At 36.0% G+C, this 26,867-nt stretch overlaps 1 protein-coding gene across 5 annotated transcripts in view; it reads left to right on the forward strand.

The window, feature by feature from the left end:
* The window catches only part of LOC140152691 (phosphofurin acidic cluster sorting protein 2-like), a 156,613-nt gene that overhangs the window by 44,935 nt on the left and 84,811 nt on the right, over nt 1–26,867 (forward strand). For all 5 annotated transcript variants that reach the window (XM_072175149.1, XM_072175151.1, XM_072175150.1 and 2 more), the window contains exons 4-5: nt 10,303–10,425; nt 15,547–15,673. In XM_072175149.1, coding sequence (XP_072031250.1) covers nt 10,303–10,425; nt 15,547–15,673 — 250 coding nt within the window. The remainder of the gene's footprint in view (nt 1–10,302; nt 10,426–15,546; nt 15,674–26,867) is intronic.

The following is a 26,867-nucleotide window of genomic DNA, read 5'->3' on the forward strand; positions in this document are numbered from 1 at the left end:
ACTGGAACAATCCAATGCCTTGTCAAAATCATTTGCTTCAAAATGGAGTTCGGATGCACTTCGTAATACAACTTCCGCCACTGCGGGAAACCACGTGCACAGCAGAGCACATGGCCGATATCAAAATCGATTTTATGTATTGTGTTTGTAGGCCTATTCATAGGACCCTCGTATTAATTGTCTCTATGCGCTTGAGAATTCAACAATATAAATAATGGTAGCTTTATTATAATACACATTAATGTTTTAAGCAGATAAAATTCCAAAATATGATGCAGTAATGAAGTTGCGATTTATTAATATTATAGGTATAAATTTTCACGATGACACTATCAAGTTCTTCGTGGTCGAGCGGTCTAAGGCGCTGGACGTATGGTATACGTGATACTAGCCAAAGCGGTGAGCCGTGAGTTCGAACCCCGCCTCTGCCAAACTCTAAAAGAATTAAAATTAAAATTTTACTTTTTAAAAATTTCATATTGGGGAAATGTGACTGGGAGAATTTATGTATGGCGTGGAGTGGTGTGATCATATACCTGGTATATGGCCGGATTTACCTTTTGATGGTCCTGTGGGCAAGGCAACATGATTGTTGCAGATCTACTCACTCAAATGGCTTTACCAAGATTGCGCCAAGCGCGCGCAATTTGGTCTAAAATAGGCCAAAAGGGAGATGCAAATTGTAAATTTTGTCACAACATATCTGTCAACTGAGCAGGGAGGGGTCTGATTCGCCACCCTGCGACTTGTTTTCCGTCAAGTTGGTGTACCCTCTTTTTCTTTCCTACTAATAATTAGGGCTTACTCAACAAGAACTGAAGAATGTTGGTTGTCATGGTCACTTGGGCTGTCAATCATGATGATTATAACTACTAGTACCACCAACTTGGGGGTGGGGGGAGAAAACGCCCCAACATACATTATGCACATACATAATGACAAATTGCATTAACCTGGAAGAGAATGGAATTCCTGATATCTATTTGCACAAAAGGCTGGAAATCCCGACAAATTACTAACAAAACCATCTGGAATTCCAGCACCTCAATGGACAAAAATATGGATTATTTTATTGACCAGAGGCAAAAAAGTCTGGAAATCCAACCAAGGATAAACACAATAAACCTGGAATTCCAAAACCCTCTATGCCTTCAGACTAACAAAATGGTGGAAAAATCTGGAAATTTTATGCCAAGCATAGGCAAAATAGGCTGGAATTTGGAACAGCATAAGTAGAATAGGCTGGAATTCCGAGCCCCAAAGACCACCAAAAAATCTGGATTTCCGTTGCCCTCTATAGGGGGGTGCATGTTTTATCTGGAATAGCCCAATGGAGGAGAGCGCCTATGACTATTGTCCGTTCTGTCTACATGGTCTATGATAATTATTTTCTTACCGAAATATATTCACTTAACACAGACCACGGTTGCCAAACAAATGAGGGCAAACCGCTGGGTCAAATCATTGAAAAGTCGCCCAATATTTTTTTTTTTTTTTTTTGGTTTCTATGAGATAAAAAACTACCAGAAGTCGCGTAAGCCAATGTTGAGAAGTCATTCAATATTTTTCTTAACCATCAATTGGTGTCTATAGGACAGGAAATTGTCGCGAGGAAAATCTTCAAAACTCATCCTATTGGCCTAGGCCTATTACATCGCGGGTTTGGCAACCCTGCAATATATACAGTTATATAACATCGCACCGCATTGCGAGGTGAACGAACTGAATGTTGACATTGTATTCAGGATTTAAAACAAGACAATGCGGTTGGTATAAAACATAGCGTGTGATATCATGATATCAACTTCAAAATCTAAAAACAAAAGTAAAGAAATAATTTAGGGCGAAATAAATAAACAGCGTACAGCAGGTGCTATCTTGTCAATAATGATAAGAGGAACATGAAAAAAACCAGCAGAGAGCATGCACCCCAGTAAAGAGTTAAATAAAGCAAGGAAAAATCATAATGTGCAGAAGGCCTACTTTTCGGATGATATTCACAGAAACAAAAATAAAGAACTAAAGATCTACAAACAAAAGTAAAGAAAATGAGGGCGAAATAAATAAACAGCGATGATATTCACAGAAACAAAAATAAAGAACTAAAGATCTAAAAACAAAAGTAAAGAAAATGAGGGCGAAATAAATAAACAGCGTACAGCATGTGATGATAATTATACACTTCGACCAAAAATTTAAAAAAATACTTAACACGCGACATAAATAAACGGCCATCTATCAAGAATGACAAGAGGAACATGAAAAAAAAACCCACCTAATATATGAGAGCATGCACCCCAATAAAGAATTGCTTTAAAATAAAACAATGAAAAATCATGACATGTGAAATGTATGTTGATACACTTATAATTAATACTCAAGGGTGAAATAAAAAACACCTTATCTACCGATATTTCCACAGTTAAACATACTCAGTGATCACTTGTACTAAAACAAAAATAAAGAAATACTTCACAAATGATAAGAGGAACACATAAAAAATAAATAAGCGAGCATGTCCCAAAAAAAATTAGTAAAAGATAAAATAATGATAAAACGTATAAGAAGGGGCAAAATATTTGTCGCAAAAACTTATTAAATGCTCATTTGCTCTAAGATATTTAATGTTTGCAATTTACTCCTAGTTTATCATTTATTTATTATTTATCTAGACTTATATATCTTTTATTTATTTATCTATTAATTTATCTATTTATCAATTTATTTCAATATCATTATTATTAAGTGCCTATTTATAATGATATTTAAATCTATCAACATTATGCTTACGAGCTCTTACGTCATCCAGGAGTTATTATCCCACTTGAAATCGCCATATTATAAACACAAATTAATAAAGAAATACCCAATGGGTGAAATAAAAAGCATGATCTATCTTTTCAAGAATGAAAAGAGGATATAAAAATATAACAGAGCATGTCCTATAAACATGATAAAGAATTATTTAAAATCATACAAATGTGAAACATGTAATATGACATATACTTAAGGGATCTGGAATGAGCGTTTTGAGCGTTTAACAGTATTTTTGTGGGAAATGAGAGCACATCAGACATATCGAATTGCATTCTGAATACTGAAGAATGTCTTTCTCATATCAAATAATTTTCATTTTTTGAAATTCACGATATAATGCAAATTTTATGACAAATTATTAAAATTTGATATTTTTCAAATTTTTGATATATAACAGTCCTCAAGTAAATTTTATAAATCTAATGACATATTCTTAAAGTGTATGTAGCTGGGAGGAAAAGCCGACGATCAATTGAAAATTTTGACCTTTCATATTGAAGATATGGATTTTATTTCCCAAAAGACCTATTTTTGGGGAATCCATATCTTCAATACGAAAGGTCAAAATTTTCAATTGATCGTCGGCCTTTCCTCCCAGCTACATATACTTAAAGAATGTATCATTAAATTTATAAAATTTACTTCGAGACTGTTATATATCAAAAATATCAATTTTAATGATTTGTCATAAAATGTGTATTACATTGCAATTTCAAAAATCAAAATTATTTGATATCAGGACATTCTTAGTATTCAGAATGCAATTCGATATGTCTGATGTGCTCTAATGTCCCACAATAAATACTGTCCAAACGTTCATACCCCAGCCCTTAACATAAAACAAAATAAAACGGTCATGATAATATGACATTAAGGGCGAACACCACTAATGAAGCGTCTTGGTTGAAATGCACGTGAAAATTAATGTCTTTCTTTGCTCAATTTGAGGCCTTTTTGGCTCTCATAGTTGCCTGATGTACCCGTTACATTTTATTAAGAAACAAGGTAGTATAGTTTCTCTCCATTGATTTTGCAATAGCGTCTCCAGGAGGGGGGGCTCAGAGGGGCTTTCAGATTTATGCGGGGGGGGGGCTTAATGGCTAAAATCGCCAAAAACCGCCTGATTTTACATATCCCTCTAGCGTTGGTTGTCAGTAGATTGCAGTCACTCCTCATCAAGTGTTGACAAAGACAACAGTGGTTGTTGAAACGCATACACAGTAAGTGCATTTTCTTGGATCAGATACTACTTAACTCTGGTTTACTAGTTTACTCTACCGATCCTGATGAATTTGTTCAATCAATAACGATATCTGGGGACCAATCACAAGCCAGATTCATTTAAAGATGCATTACATCATGACCAATTTTAGTTAGGCCAGAAATTGGCCTAACTCTCCATAGAATCCCGTGTTAAAAAGTTATCCGCAATCCAAAGTCAGTAGTCCACTTGGGAAGCTAACAAACAGAGGGCGACGGTGACTGAAAAGATTAGATGTGAAAATCTATCAATTGTGCACAAATAATAATTTTTAAGCTTAAATGCAAAAGCACAATTGGCAAGTGGAGTACGGAGAAGTCTAGCTACACCCTGGAAGGAAAAAAAACAGTATTTGAAACGAGGAAATGTGCAATATGACTTAATGTAATACATTAGAAAAGGCTTAAAAGGCAACTATTAGGCCCTGATTCATATTTAATCATCATTTAGGCCTGTAAATTAGATTGTCTGTGTAAATTTAGCAGGATCCGACTTTTTATGACGACTTTCAAAATGTGTTACATTTCAGAAACACCAAGCTGTTTGTGAGGTGGCGTTAGCTGTATGGGTTATAGGTTGAACTTTTTACAATATTTCTGGAAAAAAATCCTGAAATCCATATATTAATTTTTACAATGGATGTCGTCATCTGACCTTCTGCTTGCAGAAAGGGGAAGTTTTGAAGAACTGAGTTGTTTTCCCGGCCCCTGTCTGTACAGAAAAAACACAAACGCTCATTCGAGGCTCTGTCTCACCAGTTGCATTTACAAGGCCCTTGTTATAACCAGTGGTGGCGGATGATTTTTTTCTGGGGGAAGGGTCACACAAGGTTCTGAACAGAAACGTCACATACGGACCAACCCACACTACCGAGAACCGCGAATGCCGAGAACCGCGAAAGCCGAGAACCGCTCTAGTTTGTTTTGAGTCGACTGTGGCAAAATGTAACGTCGCCACCTTTTTTTGGTGGCGAGCTCAAGACACACGACCAGATACAAGGGACTTGTCACCTCTGCCATTACATTGCAATCAAGTCAAATAGTTTGAAATCTATAAATATCTTGATCACTGATTGATCTGTATGTATTAAATCATGTCTGAATATTAATCCTATAATCTGTTCAATTTGTTAAGTACAAAGTTGAACTGAAATCACAGTGCTTGTATTTCAAACTACTAACAATGCTAATTTTACATTGAACAACTCTTTCCCTCATCAATGCATAAAAAATAGCAGTATTAATACTTGTTTCACAGATTGAGTCAACATTTGGTGTCATGGTTGACCATTGAGAAACAAGTGTATGTGATCTAGTGTGGATCAGATTAAACAAGAGAAAATTTTTAAATCAAAAGTAAGGACTGTCGATATAGCGATAATAATCGATAAATTGACTATACAATAATATCGATATCGCCTATTATATCCCTTTCTAAAGAAAATTGGTATATCCAAGTTGCTGATAATGAAAAAAAAAGTATCGAAAAATTGCAGCCAGCTAGTATTCTGAAAAGTAGGTGTGAAATAAAGAGTTAGAGAATAAGCGATAGGAATTTTTATTTTGCCTATCCTCTATTGTGATAGGCGACAGGCAGGTCCAATATTTTGAGTAGTGGATGCCGGCGCAGCCGTATCCACTACGATAAAAATATTGGACCTGCCTGTCGCTCTATCATAGGTAGAGGATAGGCAAAATAAAAATTCCTATCGTTTATTCTCATTCTTAGTCAGTTAAATATTATTTTAATAAGTCTGTAAACTACTTTTTAAAGCAAAAAATAAGTTACCGTCATAAAAACTCCCCTCATTATAAAATGAACGAAACTTGTTTACAACTTTCACGTATTCTGTTTCGCGTTCTGCTAGCGCGTCGCGTATTAAACAATAGTCTACGCATATAGCGCGATACATACGCGCACCTCTACAAGCGTGTAAAGCATTATCAAGACGCATGATGACGTGGGGTCGTCTACGGCCTGATAAACGGCACCCGAAATCTTGCGATTGTCCAATCAAAAATGTGTCTTCGAACTAGACCACTCCCACTGACGAAGAATGTGCATTCATGGTAGTACATTACAGATAGAACACACCGAATAACCAGCGTTCGAAATTTTGGTTGTCCGGTTGCCCGGGACAACTCAAAAAGTTCCCGGACAACCAAAAATACTGATTCGGTTGTCCGCCGGACAACCATAAATCGAGCCAAAAGTCACATTTGTAGGCCTCCGGACAACCAAAAACTTAGATGGACAACCAGAAATTGTAATCTGGTTGTCCGTGGGACAACCATTTATTTTTCCTAAATTCGAACACTGCGAATAACCACCTTGAATCAATGAGGGAATGCATAATGCCTTGTATATGCAGCCAGACGTTTGGTTAACCCAAAATATCTTGAGCTGTCTGAAACGTAGAGGAATATAAATATTAAAGCCTTTTCATTTACATGCATTTTCAGATTTCCCCTGATTTTTTTCTGAACTATCATAATATATGTGTGCATGCGGCCATATTTTCCCTGATATTTTCCAAAAAGAAGCACATATATAATGTAGCAGTGGACAGACACTCCAGAACCGGCAGGCCCAAGGTTTTTGACATACGCTGTACTGTTTTTTGTGTGAAAATGAATAAATTTAATGAATTACATTTTTATTAATAGCATAAATTTTTTAAATCAAGTTACATGTTTTTAGTTCAGATTTATTTACATTGATCCACACATTGTAAACAGCAGTAATGATTTAATATGGTTGAATTTTGGGCTAGTTTTGAAAGCATTCTACTGAGTAACAACATGAAAGTTGACTTTGTGCAAATATTTACTTTCTTTATAGAATCATGAGATTGATAGAAATAGGTTGAATCTGATGAAAAACGACACAATGCTGCAAGGAATATTTGAACAAAGTGGGAATGTCAAAGCATTTTTGTCACGCTATAATGGGACCTTATTTCAACTGTCCTCAACACTCATGTCCCTTATTTCAGTGTCAATATGCTTGAAATGTTGGATGGTATCACATGCAAATTTGTTGCTGTCACATTAATGCTGCCATGGATATCAATTTGTTGGTATCCTCCAAACGTTAATTTTGTTGCTGTTTCCATTGCAGTCTACAAATGTCCAAATGTAATGGATCTTAAATTGGAATCATAAAACTACTCAATTGGAGTTAAGTTTTCTGCAGTATCACTCCTTATCCTAGTTGCATCTTCAGGCCGACTGTTGATCTGGCGGCAATTGGTCATTGACCTGTGAGGGATCACAACAAATTGAACATTGAAAATTGGAAATATCTTAGTGAATACTTGGATGCTTACCTTTAATCCAAAGAGATATGCTGCACATGTAACCCACCTTGCACATAATTTGCCTAGTTTTACATACTGTCTGAATTCCCTTGATTATCCTTGGGCTCTGAGGAAATTCCTCTTAAATAACAACAATATGATACAGAAATAGTGAAGCCTTGAAGTCATTGTGTTATCTCACTGACAAAATTAGCAAGATTGTGTGAAGCCTTACAAGAAAACTTACATAAGAAAGTGTTATTTACCTGGCAGATATTAATGCATTATTGAAGGATACAGATATAGAATGAGAAAGATATTACTAGGGACTTGTTTTTATGCGATAAGACCCTGGTTATTCCTAGTTTTCACCGTAAAATGCTTATTTTTCAGGGCAGTTTTCTTCTGCAAATTTGAACAAGCCCATTGATTTTTATTGAGTTTTATGTAGGAAGCTATTTTTTATAGTTAACTGTTTTGCTTCAAGTCCTTGCAGAATTTAAGAACATTATAATGCTCAGAATAATTCAGTGTAATATAACATTGAATAGGTTTGAGTGTGATGCAAGAATTGCATGAGTTAGAAAAATATGGCATGAGTTGAAGACAAATGCAATATTTTTGTATCAATTGTAATATATTCTTGTATCACATGAAAATAATTCATCCATTATTAATATTATTATTTTTATTATTTTAACTTGTTAAAAATGAATTATATTTTATTGATATGACCACTCAGTGCTGGTGTAAAGTTTTATCAGGAAAATGTACAATGTAAATGCACACTTATCATCTGCGCATTACAATATTTAAAAAATTGTAGTCCTGGTACTTTGATTTTGAAGAAACTGTGTGCACAATATGAATATGTACCACTTTTGGGCTTCTACCATTACCTTTAAAAGCATGTAAGCTACATTGATACCGATGCCACCAATAGAACGAGAAGATTTGCCCTTTGCATACCACTTTGTCCAATTTTTTTTTTTATTTTTCACAAAATGCAATAAAAACACAAAAAAATGCAATGGGTGAAGTACCCCCTTTGGCTTAATGATATTCCATAAAACATTATAATGCTCAGAAATCTTGTTAAGTTTTACAGTATGTTTTTAGATTTGGAGTTTGGATAACAATGTGATTCCGTTCCAAGTGGGAATGTGATCACGAAAATGAATTATAAGGAACTCATGGCTGAAAAATTCTCATATACAATTTGACGCATCAGTAAACATTCAGATATTTCACTTAATGGTGACGGACATTTTATCTCAATAGCATCATTTTATTTTTGAATTAAGTCATGTGAAAGTGATTTGAATGTTAATTGATGGCATATTATACACGCTATACAACTTGCAGCAGGTCGATCAGCCTTTCAAATCTTTGAGCATTTTCATGAAAATATTTCATAACATGCATTCAAATGAGTACAAACAAGCATAGTTTTGGATAAATTTGGCTATTATAGCAGGCAGTGCTTGGGAAATTATGGATACATGTATATCATGCTGTCGTGGGGAAACAAAATCTGATATAGCGTCGCAGCATACAATGTAATGTGCTTTAACTTACAATCGGCATTTTGTTTGGTGACTAGGGAAAGCCTGGATATGCTTTGAAGGAACCAAAATCGGATACAAATTTATGCAGTGTAAATATTGTAGCATGTCCGCATTATGTACAATGTAATGTGCTTCATCTTGTAATCAGCATTTCAGGTGGCTATAGGGTTACTACCCCAAGTGAACCATTTAACTGTACATACTGTGTGTGCTGCATCACAAGTACACCACAATCCCTGGATAGAGAGAGAGACAGTAACCTACTTCTTGGCTGTTTGTGATGGGTCCACCTGGCACTTGTAAATTTGGACTGATGACTTTCTCCTCTATTTTTGTTGCATTATGTTTCAGTGTTTGTTGTAGTGTGTGCTTGTTTATGTGTTGTTCTCAGAGGAGGCCAGGATATTCATGTTTCAACAATCCTTGTGTACTTTAGACAGCTTGCACAAACAATAATGTTTTTGTTCATTTGTGTACAAAGTTGTTTGACATACCTCTGATCTTATAGTCAGAGGAACTAAGTCTGTCTCAGGTACATGTATAATTGCTTTTGAAATTTCTGAAAACCCTGAATGCCTGTGTTGAAGTATATGGGGATGTGTCATTCAAATGGGTTTGTTTTTCGCAACAAATCCCCACACATGGGAAAACTTGTTGTCCAAAACAGCAAAAAAATGGGGTAGATTTTTATAAAAAATTCTTGTAAATGGATCCATGTTTTGAAAAAATTTCCCTAAAAGAGCAAAATTTAGCCATTTTCTTTTCAAAAAAGTAAACTTATGCTGATACATTTTGTTTGGATGTATGAATTTAGAAAAGAGGAACAAAAATGTTAAGCTATTCAAGAGGTCCATGTTTAAAGCAGATTTTGAAACTCGTTATACATGTACAATTGTATATACATAGATCTGAAGAAGATCAGAATTAAGCTTCTTGATATTAACAGTTTAAAGTGTAGTAAAGGGGCATTTTGTGATCCATAGCTGCATCCCACTTTTCCAAAAAATGTTGAATTTTATACCACCAGAAACCTCTAACGAGTACAATGGGTGTGTACAAAAAATAGTAGCTTCATTCATTTAGCAAAAATATTGTCAAATTTGTATTTATTATGTTTTGTTAACAGAACAAATTTACAGCACAGTGGCCTATGGAGCCATGTAATATACATGTTACATAATCATGCCTAACTCGCAAATGCAAAATTGGAATCAACAGAAATTTTGGGAATAAATTTTTTCGTTGGTATCTTCTCTCTACTGTACTGTATATGCTCCAACATACCATAAAAGGAGGTTTTGAAATTACACTTTTAGATGTTCTAACACATGTTTTGTATGCTCTTTTTCTTTTTGCAGTATCCCCACTTTCTGAAGAGAGGCAACAAATTACGGGTTATGTTACAAAGACGGAAAAGATATAAAAATAGGACAATATTAGGATATAAAACACTGGCAGTAGGACTTATTAACATGTCAGAGGTAAGTACCAAACTATGCAAGAATGTTAAAAGTGACAACAAAATAGGTAGGCACTTGCAACTTTCTTGCATTCCATCATTGAAAAAAGAACAAAATATTCAGGAAAAATGGTACCAGGATCATCTCCCTGAGTCAAGGTAAACCAAGACAATGAGCAGTTAGTTCTTTGTTCAGAGAAATGTCAAGACAGCCCAATATTTCACAGGAACAAATTTATGTGACTGCTGGGGCTCCAACTCGCATTACCACAAACTGATTTCAGTGCAACAACAGGATAGTGGCTCAGCATGAAAGGTTTCATGAAAAATGAAAACTTGTTCAGGAAATATGGTGAACAAAAAAACCTTACGGTGATCATGATGCGCTATGCCAACCACACAGGCCTCAGCACACTTAGCAGCAAATCAGTGATCATTATGGCAAAAGACACATCATATTGAACTATTTAGTATTATTCAGGGACACAGTTCTAGTTGTAGAACCCTAACCAGCTTACATTTTGAAATAACTATAACAACCAGGACCATCTCCCAGAGTGCAATGAGAAATTTCAAACCAGCTCACACAAGAACAAACTAACATCAACTAGATGAGATGAAACCTTGCAAAAGTTGAATCCAGAGGATGAACAACATGTTCATTAACTAGAATATAGTCTATTTGGCTTCATCGAGATAGTATCGTCCGCATGAGATACACACGTGATCAAAGAGGGTGTATCTGTAGGGATCTGTAGGGCACAGTTGTGCCACATTGCAAAATACAGATGCACCACCTTTGATCGTGCATGTTTCACACACAGACACTGCTGTCTTGAGAAAGCCAGGTTTTCAGAATCACCTCATCTTTCTATTTCAGTTATTGTCTTGTCTCAAACATGTGTGGATGAATTTTTGTTCAACCCTCTGGTTAAAAAAATACATATAGCACATTTTAAAAAGGTTCTTGTATTACTTGACATCGCATGGTTAAATTGACAGTCAGTGGAACATAACTCGCCATCTTCCACATTACTTTTTGAATATTTTCTTGTCAGCAAAGTGTTTGTATATGGTAAGCAGAGTGCAGGCAGACTTTGAGAGACTCAAGAGTGGTAGTCCAGACACACATAAGTGGTCAAAAGTGACCATTCAACTACATAGGACACATTACTGAAAATAGGACGAAAATAGTCACTAGGTATAGGTAGATATATTCTCCTAATTCTGACCCTGTATAATACTGTGGGTGTGGCAACAAAACTCCCCAAATTATGTGTACTGTTCAGGTTCAATTATAATTTCATTCTTCTCAGAAGAGCCTTTCAATTTCAAATGAATATTAGAAAAGTGCAAAATGTCATTCAATTACAATTATTCAGGAAATGGATTTGACAAATTACATTTCCCTTTCCCGCATAAAATTGACTTAATAATTGAGCTTACTTGTTTGAAAAGCTACTAGCTTTGAGAATAAAATCAAGATTGTTGTTTTTCAGTCAGTGTAAAAGCTGCCTTTTTATACTTTTTAAAGACAATGTCAAATTAAATACATTCTGTGATGAGAGAAATGTGTAGCTTTTAGAGGGCAGCTATTTCTGTACTGTAAGCCCCTACCACTCGAAAGCTCTGGGAGCTAAGCTAACAATAAAATCAACATGTGTAACTTGATAATGAAAGCAGTAGAGACTATTCACAACCATGTTATATGAATAATTTGAGAAGACCATGCTAGTGTTAAATTGATGGCAATTTATGATTTGGAAATTGCAGTTGAATTATTTAGATTGGCTACTCCGTAATTACAGTACAATTTCCTAACTTAACGAAGAATATAGGATGTTAATTGGTATTGAAAACATCCCATGCTATCACATTAGTACAGATAACCAAATCCACTACAAGCCAGATTGATCTCATTCTTATAGCCCCAAACTTGATTGGAGAGATGAGTTTCTGTACCCAACATGTTCAAAGGTCAGTCTGTTAGTGTGTAAGTATATTGAGGTTAAAGAACTGTGTCCTGACAGATGATCATGCTTGAAATCAATGCTTGATTTGAGTGGGATGTGGATTGCTCAATTAACAGTTACAGTGTTATAATTTGTATCAAATGCTGAGGCAAATTTAGTTTGCTTCTTCAAATTATTTATGCATTTATTTGCTCTTAAAGGCAACCGGCATACTTGATTCAAAGTTTTGGAACTTTTGTTGTTTTATTGTGTTTTGCACCTTATTTTTGACATGTACATGTATCTCAATTTCATAATTGCTGACTTTGGTCTGAATGGGTTAGATCATGTCGCACAAAAATAAGTAAACAGGTCAATTGCTTGGCATATTTGAAGTTGCATTGCAAATTTGAAATTTCTGAAGATTGTCAAAATTGCTGTATTTGACAAGTATTTAAAAATAACAAAGGGCCAACCACTTCATGTTTCCTGACATGTATGCTACAGGAACTTTCGTAAAGGAACAACTGAGCTACAGCTTGTATGAGGTTTTAATGAATTTCATATCCATCCTTTGTACGTCATATGTCAACTGGATTGTTTGACTACGGTAATCTTTCTATTTAATTTTAAAACAATGCAAGTGTACATAAAAACTGAAACCATAATATTTGATAACTTTGGTATGCCTTTTCACATTGACAGTTCATACAAAAAGCTATCAAGACTTATTTATTCACAATGAAAGCTAGTGGGAAAATTACTGAAATCCAAGAATTTAGAAGTTCTTCCTAAAAATGTAGAAGGTCAAAAAGTTGAAACTGATTCAAATTCTTGAATGTTTTTCATAAAATGTTGATGGTTATAAAGTAAAACCACTGAGTTCATAGATGCTGTAAAACTAATTATTTTGAGGCACTCTTTTTTACAATTACCCAATGGCGAGCATTTTCGCAGGATCTTAAGTTAGCAAAATCTAGAAATTCAGAGTTACTTTTTAAACTGGTCAAAATCCAAAGATATGTTAATTTGCTGGAATTCAAATTCTAGAATAGGGACTTCTCACAAAATCTAAAAGTTAAATTCTTTGTTAAAAAGTAGTTTTACATGGGAAAGTATGTTAGTATTGGAAATGGATTTGCAGATTGTTGGGTAAAAATAAGAATGTCACAAGTGAATAAAAATAATAAAGCACAGACCTTTTTGGATTCAGCAATGGATATGAATTTGATAATATTTTCATGAATGTGAAACGTAGGTTAGGTTCTGAAGATATAAGTGCATCCCTCTGGGCAGTTGAAACATTTGAAATTTACAAATTCCATGACAAAAAAGATGAAAATATGGAGAGCTTTTCTCCTCTTAAACATGATATTTCGAGTACGTGAATGTTCAATATTTAGAGTACCTGAATATTCAATATTTGTATGACGGTTCGATAAGCAGCTAGTACTCAATAGTACATCTCACATATCTGGCAGAGTATCAGGAAAAACATCTTATTTTTGTGTGATTCTTAATTTTGCCAATTTTGAAATGAATGGTACATATAGATATTTTGAAATAGATTCCTGTCATCATAATCACAATGCATCTAGTTGTAGAGAAAAAAAAGCTAGTTTGAAAACAAAAATATATGACTGGCAAAAATGGTACTTTTGTGACAGTTATGAAAGTTTTGTGCTGTAAAAATGACATAGTTTGATACTGACAGTAAATGCCAGAATGATGATGATCACCAACATCAGCGAGTTAATGCAAACATAGAGTTTTATCCTTGAGGCAAATGGAGTAACATCCTTAATGAGATCATTTACATCTATCAGGAGCATGCATGAGCTGACCAGAGTTTAAACATCATCTGTGTGATATGATTAGTAGTCCCTATGTGTCACATTCATAGTCTTTTGCTCTTGTTTTGAGTGTGTGGTTTATAACTTTGGTGGTTATTTATGTAACATTGCAAAATGGTAACTTAATTCACTTACGTACATGCGAGGATGGATTGCAGTCATTGATGCATTCGCCCATTGCCACTGTGGACAAGGGTTCGATTCCCTGCAGTGCCATATTGGTGAGCATGATTGCTGATGGATGACCAACCTTGCAGGTTGTTTCTGCTGGAATTATGATTTTCTCCTGCATTCTGAAATTTCCCTCTTCCCACTTTTCTGTCCTGTTTTCTCTATTTTACCATATTTTGTAGCTGCATTCAATTGCAATCCACAGCAGATATCGAGCCTTGAGATCCGTTTTCTTGATGATAAATCATGTGTTATGAATCCCAATGTTTACTTATTAACTTAGATAGAACAAAAAGTGCAAAGAAAGTGTAACTAGCATGATAGCCTTGTTATCCTCTGGTGCAATAGTTTCATAAAAATATATTTTAATTAATGTTGAAATGTCTAAGGTTTTAAACATAATCAGTGGATGCATGCCAAGAGTTTAATTACACAGATGCTGAAATACTAAATTGACTAAATTGCTAATTCACACACTGTGTCCTTCTGTTTTATATTGAGGTCATGTTACCTGAATATATATTGGTTTATTTCTTTCTAGTAAATATTTCATAAATGTTATGTTCGGACTACATGTAGGAGGGTGCAATTATTCTGCAATAGTTGCATCTGCAAACTCAAAGAGATGCTTGAGCTTTCATAAGATATACTGTTTCATTTCGTACAGTAGGAGTCAGCGTGTTTGTGTTTCAAGTGCAGTTATAGTTTGATCAGCTCGTAATAGGCAGGCCTTATAACATCGCGGATTAATATCTATATTTTTTATTTTGAGAATTGTCTTGTGACATCTTGCCAAAAGCATCATAAATCATTAATTGAAGTGCTAAATGTTGTATAATGTACATTTTCTTTTTAAACACGCACAATATAGACCAGATATGTCAACTATATCACTCTTAACATGGGTCTTCTTTTCGGCGTAGTGGTTAAAGCCCAACAATTCCTGCCGATTACGAGCTGATCAAACTATAGTACTCAGTTATGAGGTTTTGGTTATTAAAACCATAATTAGTAGAAACCAGGTTGTTGAAAGGAATTCATACATTTGAAATTGACACGATAAGGTAGCAAACTTAATATGCCAGTCAATATTTTTGTAGCATTCATTCATGTAAATTCTTGTTTATTCATTACATTTTTTGTTATGTACTTTGCTTGCTATTTTAGGTGCTACAACAATCCAAAGATAGCGAGTTGAGTTTGTTCGGCAAGGAGCAGGGACGAGCTCGAGTTGCTCAGGTCACTGTGCTGGGGCTTTCTAGTCAGCCTGTAGATCAGTTCAAACGAGGAATGGGTAAGTATTATGTCATACATGTGCACAAATAGGACACGCAGTCAGATACACACTTGTTTTGACCAGCAAACAAGGACTCAGGATTTTTCAACTATACCTTAGTCTCGGACATATAAATGAGGACTTTGTTCACCCGAAACTGTACCAAACCAGACATGGTCATGGTGATTTTTACGTTGTTTGCAATATATTTGTGGGGAAAAGAAACTGAGGATGTCCACAGTAGCTGGGTATCCAGTGCAATCAATTTCTGTTGATCAGTTCAAATCTGGACTCAAAACTTTCTTATTCAATGCTGCGTATAATGTCAACTAATGTTTGATTTATCATGCTCATATACTGCTATGTATTTTGTTTAACATGTATTAAGGATTTTTGGTTCATGTTGGTTGTATTTTGTACATGTTGTATGAATTTGTATAGAGCTAACAATTTGGATAGTTGATTTGTTTTATTCAACTATCCTTTTTGTTAACTCTGTTTCATGCATACATGGTTATTAATGTATTCTTGCTTGTTATTTGTATTTGTGTTTTTGCGCCTTGGATTAGATTTAATTTTCTAGATAAATGGCGCATTATAAATGCTTATTTATTATTATTATTATTATTATTTATTATTATATGATGTGTATTCTGGTCAGCATCCTCAGTTGATGGATGGTGTTAACCAACGCACCCCAACCCCACCCACAAATGTGTGGTCTGTGCGTACACACACGCATAAAATACACAGGTGTGCATACATGTATCACTACAGTTTGAAGGACTCGAAACTAGCAACATAATGTCTGTGGAAAACGTTGTGTTGATAAACAGTTGTGCTATTCCAGTTGAAATCCATACACCCTGTATGGAAGATATGACCTTGATCTTCCACACAAGCAGTGTGAATTTCAAATGATGTACCTGAATGGTGATTCCATGAAATTCACACACCCCTGTCTATGAGATTAAGGTAATGTGTAATTATGATAGGGGGTGTATGAAATTCAGTTGTAATAGCCCAATGCCTGTAAAAAAGAGTGCTGATAATGATAATAAGCTCACAATCTTCATTAGACCAAGATGGCATGAACACAAGAAACACATGAAATACAAGATGGTTGCCCTATAGCTCTAGGTAAAGTCCAAAGATATTAGACCCAAAGAGAACCAACTCCACCATGTTTGTATGTCACTCATAGAGGGCAAAATAGTGTACAAAAAAATGCGCCCGATAAACGTCCGATTTGATGTGCATGCTTGTTTTGCGTTGTGCGAATAGTGCATTGTGCAGGTAACGCACACAAACCATTGCAACGCTCAAGCTTAAGACGCTATTGTTCGGTAAGTGTTTTGCTCATTAATGTCCCGAAGTACACTGTTTTGGTCTCTGCATGACAGACCAATATGGCGGATATATCATAGCATTATGCATGGGGTAATCTGAGTTGGTTCTCTTTGGGTCTAATCTCTTTGGTTATGTTATATTTAGTCTTGAGCCTCTGAGGACATAGCAATGCAAGGACATGTGTTAAGATATTGGCCATTGGTCCTCCATAGATTCTGTGTTTCTTTTTTAAATTTTTTCTCTCCTTGTTCAGCGCCTTGATAGATAAATTTTAAAGGTGCTTTATAAATAACTGTATGTATGTATGTATGTATGTATTGGCAGGTTTTCATCCAATTTCCTCAGAATTACAATTGCAAAATGACACATGCACACACACACCTTCAGATATTTGAAATTGACAATCTCTTCATTGATCTGAACTTGTATTCAGGCTCCAAAGATACTCTGTATTACGGAGCAAGCTTTGATTGATGCACAGCAGCGATGCATGACCATCTCATTATACGTAAGGCAATGAATTAAGCAGTGTATGTGACACAATTTGATCTTCTCACAGTTTTACTTGCAGTAAACTTGCCATGCATTCAATTTTGTGGAATGTGTTAGCATGTGGTAAAATAGCCACATGCAAAACACTGAATACTTGTAAACGATGATAATTTGTCACTGAAAGAGATTTGGAACCCATGTACAACAGTGTAATGTTATGAAATGTGTTGATAAGATTGGCTGAAAGTGCTGGCTCTTGACTGAAGCATGCCATATGGGTATTTACATGTCAAGAGATCTATAGTCACTTTGGCTTATGAGCATTGTTTCTGCATTTAACCTTTATATAATATATTACATTAGTTTTAAATTACCTGTACCTTTAACCATAAAATCCTCCTTCTACAAGTATACTTCATTGTGTTCATTCAGATGGAAATGGTGATGAAAAGCCGATTTGAAAACAGTAGCACAAGTGGCAATGAACTATCTTGACATAAAATGTCTAAAATCAACTTGAAGCATTGGAATTAATATAAATTTTACATACATGTATCCGTACATGTACACAGCATATCTGTCAGCATGTGACGACTATAAATGACAGCTCGTGCAGCTGATGTGATCAAAGTATATCTATAAATAGAACATAGTTCCAATTAGATGGGGCAAATGGGCTAGGAGGGAGTATCAATTTTCTGCCGCAACCTGCAATATGTGATGAATGATGTGTGTAGAAAATGTTGGGAGATAAATTTTGTTACTGCTCTTATTGCTCATTATCGAAAAATTTATTACGATGAAATTTTTAATGAGTTAGGATGGTGATTTTTTCCTTTTCGAGGGTATTATTTTGATCATTTTGTGTTATAAGTATATTTGCCTTGTGAATGCTAGTACGAAGCAAATGGTTTGTGCAACCATACATTTATCTGTAGACCTAAATATTAACACAAAAGGGAATCCATTTTATGCATAATGCACACTGTGATACGGTATGGTACTTACCCCGTTTGATGATTTTTGTGCAGTTGACAACCACAAGGAGGGGTATATTTTACTTGTTACACAATCATGTTTATTACGACCTCTTGTGTCTTGTGTAATGCGATACACAAAATGACACAATATGACAAGGATGAAGCTATCAGAAGAGCAGTTAAGCACATAAGCACTACCTGTAAGCATTATCCTATCAAAATACTCAGAGTAGTCAATTTAAATAAACACTGAATACTAGCTCAGGTAATATGAGTGAAAGGCTAATTCAGCTCTGTCAACTTAAGTGTAAAATCCTAGCATTTAGTACCGTAAAATTACAATGTTTGCATAGTTGGGTTCAATCCTCGGATATAGGAGTATTGGCAATTAAGGAAGCTAGATGCAGTGACCGTATGTTGCCCCATTCGCTAAGTCGCACTGATGACTTTGATACTGAAGAACACATGATGCGTTTGGTCTCACAAGACGACACACTAATAAATTTCAAATTGGATTGGTGCTTTTATCCGTGCTTTCTATTTCCCCCCAACTTTGCATGTGCTAAATGTCAGCAAACTGTAGTCATTTTTTTTGTAAAAGGAAAACTGTGTACCATTGATTTGGCCTGTTAGATTCCATCTTCAGACCAGTTTAAAGTTTTTGATCTCAAATATAATTTATGGGTTGTAAAAATTCTGAAGAATAGAAAGATGTAGATTATGGTGTACAAGGCAGTCACCTGGCTTTCGTTGTTTGTAAAAACAGAAGAATTCCGGCTTTCGCGGTTCATAAAAATAGAAGAATTTCTGTTTGGATGGTTGGTGGAATATTTCAGATGTGGAAGTATGCAGATTATGGTGTATTACTGCAACAGGCTTATAGTTGTCAAATAAAATATGGCAAACATGATTGAAAATGAATTGTTTAAACTACACATGTTTTAATATTTAAAATTTAATACAAATTATAGCAACATTAGTAATCAAGGAAAAAATATCAACCTTTTCAAATTGTGTAATGTGATCATAACATTCACAGACATAATTATGCATATATTATGCATACATTATTAACACTGATGACCATCACAGTTTGGTAATTGCTTCAGAGAGCATTACATACATACATTTGTACCATACATGGAAGAGTTTTCTGCAGTAATGGAATTAGCTAATTATATAGCTGACATTAATGAAATGGGTATATTCTTATAATTGCTTTTTGTCACAAATTAAACAATTTATACATTTGATAGACATTGTTTGGATAGGTTTCTGGAATTTCAAGAAATTTGCAGAATGTTTGTTGTAATGAAGAAAACTTGCATCCAATATCATAAAAAAAAGATAATAGCTACATAATTGAAGAAGAAAAAAATTCTGTCATATTGGAAGACAGTCTCCCCATTAAGTCATGAAATTTCAGATTACCTGTAAAGGCAAAGTGTCCACAAAACTTATTCACATTGTCTTCTTTAAGGATTTTTAGGAGACATCCCTCATAGGAAATGTTGTAGGGGGATGTGTGCCACTCCCTCTTCTTCCACTGCCTAGATGTTCCCTAACCTCATGTAATTTATCACAAGTTATTCCTTTAATATTTTTCTAATATTATTTTTCAGGTTTAGGTACATCACCAATTACCTAAGCTACATTTAAGTTATGTTCACTCACAAACACCTGTAGTATGTATGTATCATACATACATTGCAAGTCATTGTGGTACTTACCACAATGCTCAATAGCCTTACCATGAATCCCCTAGCTGACCATTTGAAATGTCATGAACTCCCAATACTAAACCCAGTGTGGCGGGACCGGAGACTGGTAGGGCTACTGGTTTAGTTTTATCACCACCACGGGTTCGTTGGTGTGGCAGAACACACCGTGTGGACTTTGACACAAACCTTATAGAGATAACAACACGTTTCACACATGTATTTTTTCTATTTCAATTGGTAGCTTTATTTACTCCCTTTTCCTCCTCACAACAAACTCTTCACAATCAATAATATCGCAATATAATACTAGACTGTGTGCCTACAGAATACCCCCGAGAATGCCAATAAATAACGATCAATCCAATAATCACAACGGAATACCGAATAGAATATACCAAGAATACCGAAATCTCAGTATTGTCCAAGGCACAAAATATAAAATCTTTCCAGCACACAGCTCCTCACACAGTTCTAACTTGGTAAACTTTCTGCCCACACAGAGCTCCCACACAGTATAAATCTAGTAAATTAAGTAACTTTTCCCTCACATAGAGTCCACACAGTATCAAATCTAGTAATTAAGTAACTTTTCTCTCACATAGAGTCCACACAGTATCAAATCTAGTAATTAAGTAACTTTTCTCTCACATAGAGTCCACACAGTATGAATCTTTCTGGGTGTGCAACTGGGTTTTGATAAGGCCTAATTTGCATAATTGGGGGCAGTATAATTGGGGGCAGTATAATTGGGGTGTTTCTAGTAATTGGGGAGCAGTGGTTTTTTTTAATTTTATGCATTAAAGTGATACCTTTCAATATCCCATTACACAGCCCCCCTCCCAGAGTGTGACGTCCTCGGCACACACACATCATCACAACTGGGAGGCCAGACTAATGGGTATTGAAAAGTACCTTATTCTCCAGGTCTAGCTTACCTTAAAACTACTCATACAAAAAAACAAAAAAACAAAAAAAACACACAAGTGAAACATATAAAACACAGTTCTATTCTTTCCAGGTGATGGTCCACTCTGTAATGTTCTTGATCTCCTCGAAATCCAATACCTTCTGACGACGTATCCCGGGTTCATGATTAGACTAGTACGACCAATATCAAACTCACCACTAGAGAACACATCTTAATTTTCAATAACCAATTTCACCACTTCACTAATCTCGTTCTCATTTAAGTCTTTAGTACACCGCTCTATCATATCACACAGATATTCTGGCAAGTCACTTGTTATATCATTAGCATGTTCCTCTGCTGCATGCATAACTTGAACATCATTATCATGTACATAATACATTCTGGCCAACACTGTACCTGCATGCTTTAATAACATACTCATTTGTCACTCATAGGTGCTACATATATACTGGAATTTGCAATCTACAACTTCCCACCTGTATATTCATATTAGCCACGCCATCAATTTGTACCTTTGTACCATCAGCCTGCTTTAATACAACATTCTTTAACATTAATTTTGGCCGTCTACTTTCCGGAATACACAAGTACTGTTCGGATTTCAAAATCACTCGTGAGGCACCTCTGTCCAAACAAAACATTATTTTCTCACCCTGCACATTAGCTGAGATCCACAATTCATTGATTTCAGAATACTCCTCGCCCTCATCTTTTGTATCAAAATACTCAGCTCCAATTAATCTGACAAACTCGTCGCTCTCACCCTCTACATTATTCACACGCTCCGATTCTCTATTTACTGTGTCAGTGGTGCCTGATACTGATTGATTGGCTGTCTCTGGCCCTCTCTCATTGTCTGGGGCCTCCCCTTGGACCAGTGGTTTAGCCTCCCCTCGTTTCCCGACTTGGGACAGTTTCGGGAACGGTGCCCCTCTTCATGGCATCCGAAACACAATGGTGGATATCCACATTCTCTCCATCCATGACCGGGCTATTACAATTCATACATAGCATCTTAGGCCTACTGTCTTTTCCTGATTTATAAGGACAATTCGTCTCACATGCCCAGGTTCACCACACTGATAACACAACACTTGCCCAGTCTGAGGTTTTCTATTTTCATTTCCACCTCCTGATCTGAAAGGACAATTTGGTCTCACATGCCCAGGTTCGCCACAGTGATAGCATGTCACTGACCCAGTCTGAGGTATTCTATTTTCATTTACATGAAACTGTGAGGGCCTAACATAAGAGCCTGTAGGCCTACTTGCTACAGCTGGAATTTCATACACATCTCGGGCTGACTCAATCAGTGTGCGCACCTTAATATCACTAAGCACTTTTTGTACAATTCTTTCTTCCAACTCTTCACCTTCAGTTTCACACAGCTTTTCGTCCACATGTTCTACCCCAGATTTCCGTACAACGACACATGTTTTTCACGTCTTCTCACAGGCGCATGTTCAATTTCTTCATCCCTCTTATGATATGACTCTAAAAACTCTGCCTTATCAATAGCCTGTTTTAGGCTAGCAAACTCCGCACCAAACACAACATCTCTGATATCTTTATTATGTAAGGCTAAGGTAAAGCTATTCAAGCTCATTTCTTCTCTTGTCGCCTTACTATTTGTATCTTTGCCTCTAAAGGCTAACGATGCCAACTTCTTGATTCTATTGCCTAACTCACGTGCACTTTCCCCCGGTTTTTGCTTTACTTGATTTAACTCCATTATATAACTACTCTTACACTCTCTCGGGCCAAACTCTCTTTCAAGCACCTCCACAAGATCTGCATACGTACAAGTACGGGGGTCACATCATCAGTTGTTAACCTGTTCAGTGCATCATCCTGACAGCATGAAAACAACTGAAATGCAGCCTCTTTATCAGACCATCTATTGTACTCGCGGCATGCTTCAAACTGGGACAGAAAATCTGCCAACACACCCTTGCCATCGTATTTCTGAGGCCTCATTCGAGCACTTGTAGGCCTACTCACTTTCTCACTTTCACTTTCACTAGTACAGTCAGATTGTTTCATTTGAACTTCCCGCTTCTTACGCCCTTTCATTTGTTTCTTTCGGGGACTCAATTTCTTTCCGACACCTTTGCCTTTACCCTCTACCTCACTTTCACTCGTACTAGTGTACTTGGCAGGTTTCTTGGTCTGCACATCTCGCTCACACATTCGAGATTGTAATCTTTCCAGACCACCACAGATCTTCTCACTTACTTCACTGCAAGATTCACTCATTGTACTTCCTCGTTTTTCTTGTAACCGCTTTTCAAGCAATGCAAGATTTGAGTCGAAGTCACTGTCTTCTTTCTCAAATTGCCTCATTCTCTCTTTCCTTGCAAGTTCCTCTCTCTGACGAAACTCCCTAAACCTCAACTTTGCCTTTCTTTGCATTGTCTTCTCCCATTCTTTTGTCTGCTCCTCTTCCTTACTTTCAAATTCTATTCGCTCTTGTTGAGCCTTTTTGACATTATGAATACATTCTTCTAACTCCCATTCAACGGTTTGCTTCTCTGTTTGGACATCTTTCAATTCTGCCTTCATTCCTTTCACTCTTCCCAACAACTGTACTCTTTCCTGCTCTATTTCTCTAATAATCGATCTCAACTCTTGTATCAAGGCATTTTGGTCGTTTATCTCTGATGACTTAGCTCTAGCCTCCCTAGCAAGTCTCATAGCTTCCTCTTCCAGCTCATCATTTAATCTTCTCAAGTCTCTCTTCTCCTTCTCAAGTTCATCATTTTGTCTTCCCAACACCTCTCTCTCACTCACAAGCTTTTGTCTTGATTGTTTACTTGCACGCAACTCATGCCTTTCTCTATCTATCACACTGTCTTCTCCATCACTGTCACTATTTGCCTTAGACTTTCTTACATATGTCTCTTCTCTACTTCTAGTTGACCTCAGGTTATAACGACTAAATCTCTCCTTTGATCTCTTACTCTCCGAATCACTCTCTTTAGAACTCACTCCTTCAGAGTCATTGTGCGCAATGGTCTCAGAGGCCTTACTATCCACTGCACCCAACTCTGCGCCTCTAACCTCCATTTCATCATGCACAGAACCCTCCTTTTCCATTATTCCAGTCTCACTCTCTTTATCTGCACTCATGGCTAACAGAGTTCATTAAACTTCAGACTGTCACACCAGGGGTTCTTTTGTTCTCACAAAGTATAATACCACACGCCTGTGTACACTAAGTTAATTAATTCTCTTGTTTTAAATATCTTCTATAGTTAAACATTTGGTTTGACCAGTACTCTCAGTTCACTTAGTTTCCACACAGACACATGCACAAAGCAATTATTTTTTTTCTCATCCACTGAGTTTACACACAGATGCATGCACAAAGCAACTATTTTCCCTCATCCACTGAGTTTACACACAGATAACACACAGTTTTTCTCATCACGAAATTTACACACAGTTACTTGATCTTTATCTCTAAGGTTGTGTCTACAAATTTAACACGATCCCACCGCTGCCACCATTTGTGGCGGGACCGGAGACTGGTAGGGCTACTGGTTTAGTTTTATCACCACCACGGGTTCGTTGGTGTGGCAGAACACACCGTGTGGACTTTGACACAAACCTTATAGAGATAACAACACGTTTCACACATGTATTTTTTCTATTTCAATTGGTAGCTTTATTTACTCCCTTTTCTTCCTCACAACAAACTCTTCACAATCAATAATATCGCAATATAATACTAGACTGTGTGCCTACAGAATACCCCCGAGAATGCCAATAAATAACGATCAATCCAATAATCACAACGGAATACCGAATAGAATATACCAAGAATACCGAAATCTCAGTATTGTCCAAGGCACAAAATATAAAATCTTTCCAGCACACAGCTCCTCACACAGTTCTAACTTGGTAAACTTTCTGCCCACACAGAGCTCCCACACAGTATAAATCTAGTAAATTAAGTAACTTTTCCCTCACATAGAGTCCACACAGTATCAAATCTAGTAATTAAGTAACTTTTCTCTCACATAGAGTCCACACAGTATCAAATCTAGTAATTAAGTAACTTTTCTCTCACATAGAGTCCACACAGTATGAATCTTTCTGGGTGTGCAACTGGGTTTTGATAAGGCCTAATTTGCATAATTGGGGGCAGTATAATTGGGGGCAGTATAATTGGGGTGTTTCTAGTAATTGGGGAGCAGTGGTTTTTTTAATTTTATGCATTAAAGTGATACCTTTCAATATCCCATTACACCAGTGAGAGATTGGTTGAACACTCAGTGTTGTATCATCAACTACTGATTACAAGGTATGATCCAATACCTGAATAACCAGCTTGTGTTACTTTAGTATACATATAAACTGGGCTGATTACAAGGTATGATCCAATGCCTGAATAACCAGCTTGTGTTACTTTAGTATACATATAAACTGGGCTGATTACAAGGTATGATCCAATGCCTGAATAACCAGCTTGTGTTACATTAGTATACTTATTAACTGGGCTGATTACAAGGTATGATCCAATGCCTGAATAACCAGCTTGTGTTACATTAGTATACATATAAACTGGGCTGATTACAAGGTATGATCCAATGCCTGAATAACCAGCTTGTGTTACATTAGTCTTAGTATACTTATAAACTGGGCTGATTACAAGGTATGATCCAATGCCTGAATAACCAGCTTGTGTTACATTAGTATTTAAATTTCTCATCTTTCAGGTACATAGTTTACAAGTACATGTATATACTCATCAACTGATCTTTGAGTTGATTGGGTACAAAAACTCATACTCCGCAATGTGTGAGGTTGAATTTTGAACTATACTTGTTAAATGAAGAATATTGAGCATTGCCACTCAAAATGAGACCGATGGTACTAGCACGATTAGCAGCTTGTCAAAAATTGCCTAAAACCATGAAGATTGTCGCAGGAGACCTGCATTGTGCATTATATGAAGGACTTGCACAAGAGTCAGAAATTTCAGGATTAATTTAAAAGGCATTTCTGCAGGAAAGATTATAAACAAATGTAGTAGTGTGGATGCCATTAAGCAAATGTTAATAGTAGTAAACCTAATATAAACATGTACACATTAATCATTCGAAATTGTGTAATTTGACTGTTCTCAATGTGTCAGTCATATAAAACATGAACAGGGCACTGAATGGCTTTTAAAATGAAACATATGGTAAGGGCAATCTGTTACAGTTAGCAATGATTTAGTGTGATATTTTATCTCCCACTCACTTCATGACATTGACCTTACTAATCATATTTAAGACATATTCAATTTACATCTAAGTGGCTTTAAAAAGTAAATCGAATTTATCCATTGCTTTGAAAGTGCCAAGAAATGAAGTGCGCCAATATGTTACAGAGATGCAATTGCGCAAGAAATCTTTTGCAATCTCACTTACATCAGTAGAAAATCTCTCTTTAAAATGTCATGGTGAATTACCTTAAAGACAACAAAACATCTTGATAAAACCTATTAAAGCATTTTCCACTTGTCAAAGCCGTAATGCTTTTCCTCTTGCATTATATTGCGCACATATTGCACACATCTCAAAAGTGCAGTGGTAAGTGTTGGCAATTCAGCAGTTGAAGTACCAAAATGGATACATAGTTGTTAATAGCAAGATGTCTTGCTGTAGATGAAAGCTCATTGTATCAGTATTGAAATATTCCATAATGGTGCTATAATTTACTTTTCATTTCCGTAAGCAAGATTTGAT

This window comes from Amphiura filiformis, chromosome 5, assembly GCF_039555335.1.
Source record: "Amphiura filiformis chromosome 5, Afil_fr2py, whole genome shotgun sequence".
NCBI lineage: Eukaryota > Metazoa > Echinodermata > Ophiuroidea > Amphilepidida > Amphiuridae > Amphiura > Amphiura filiformis.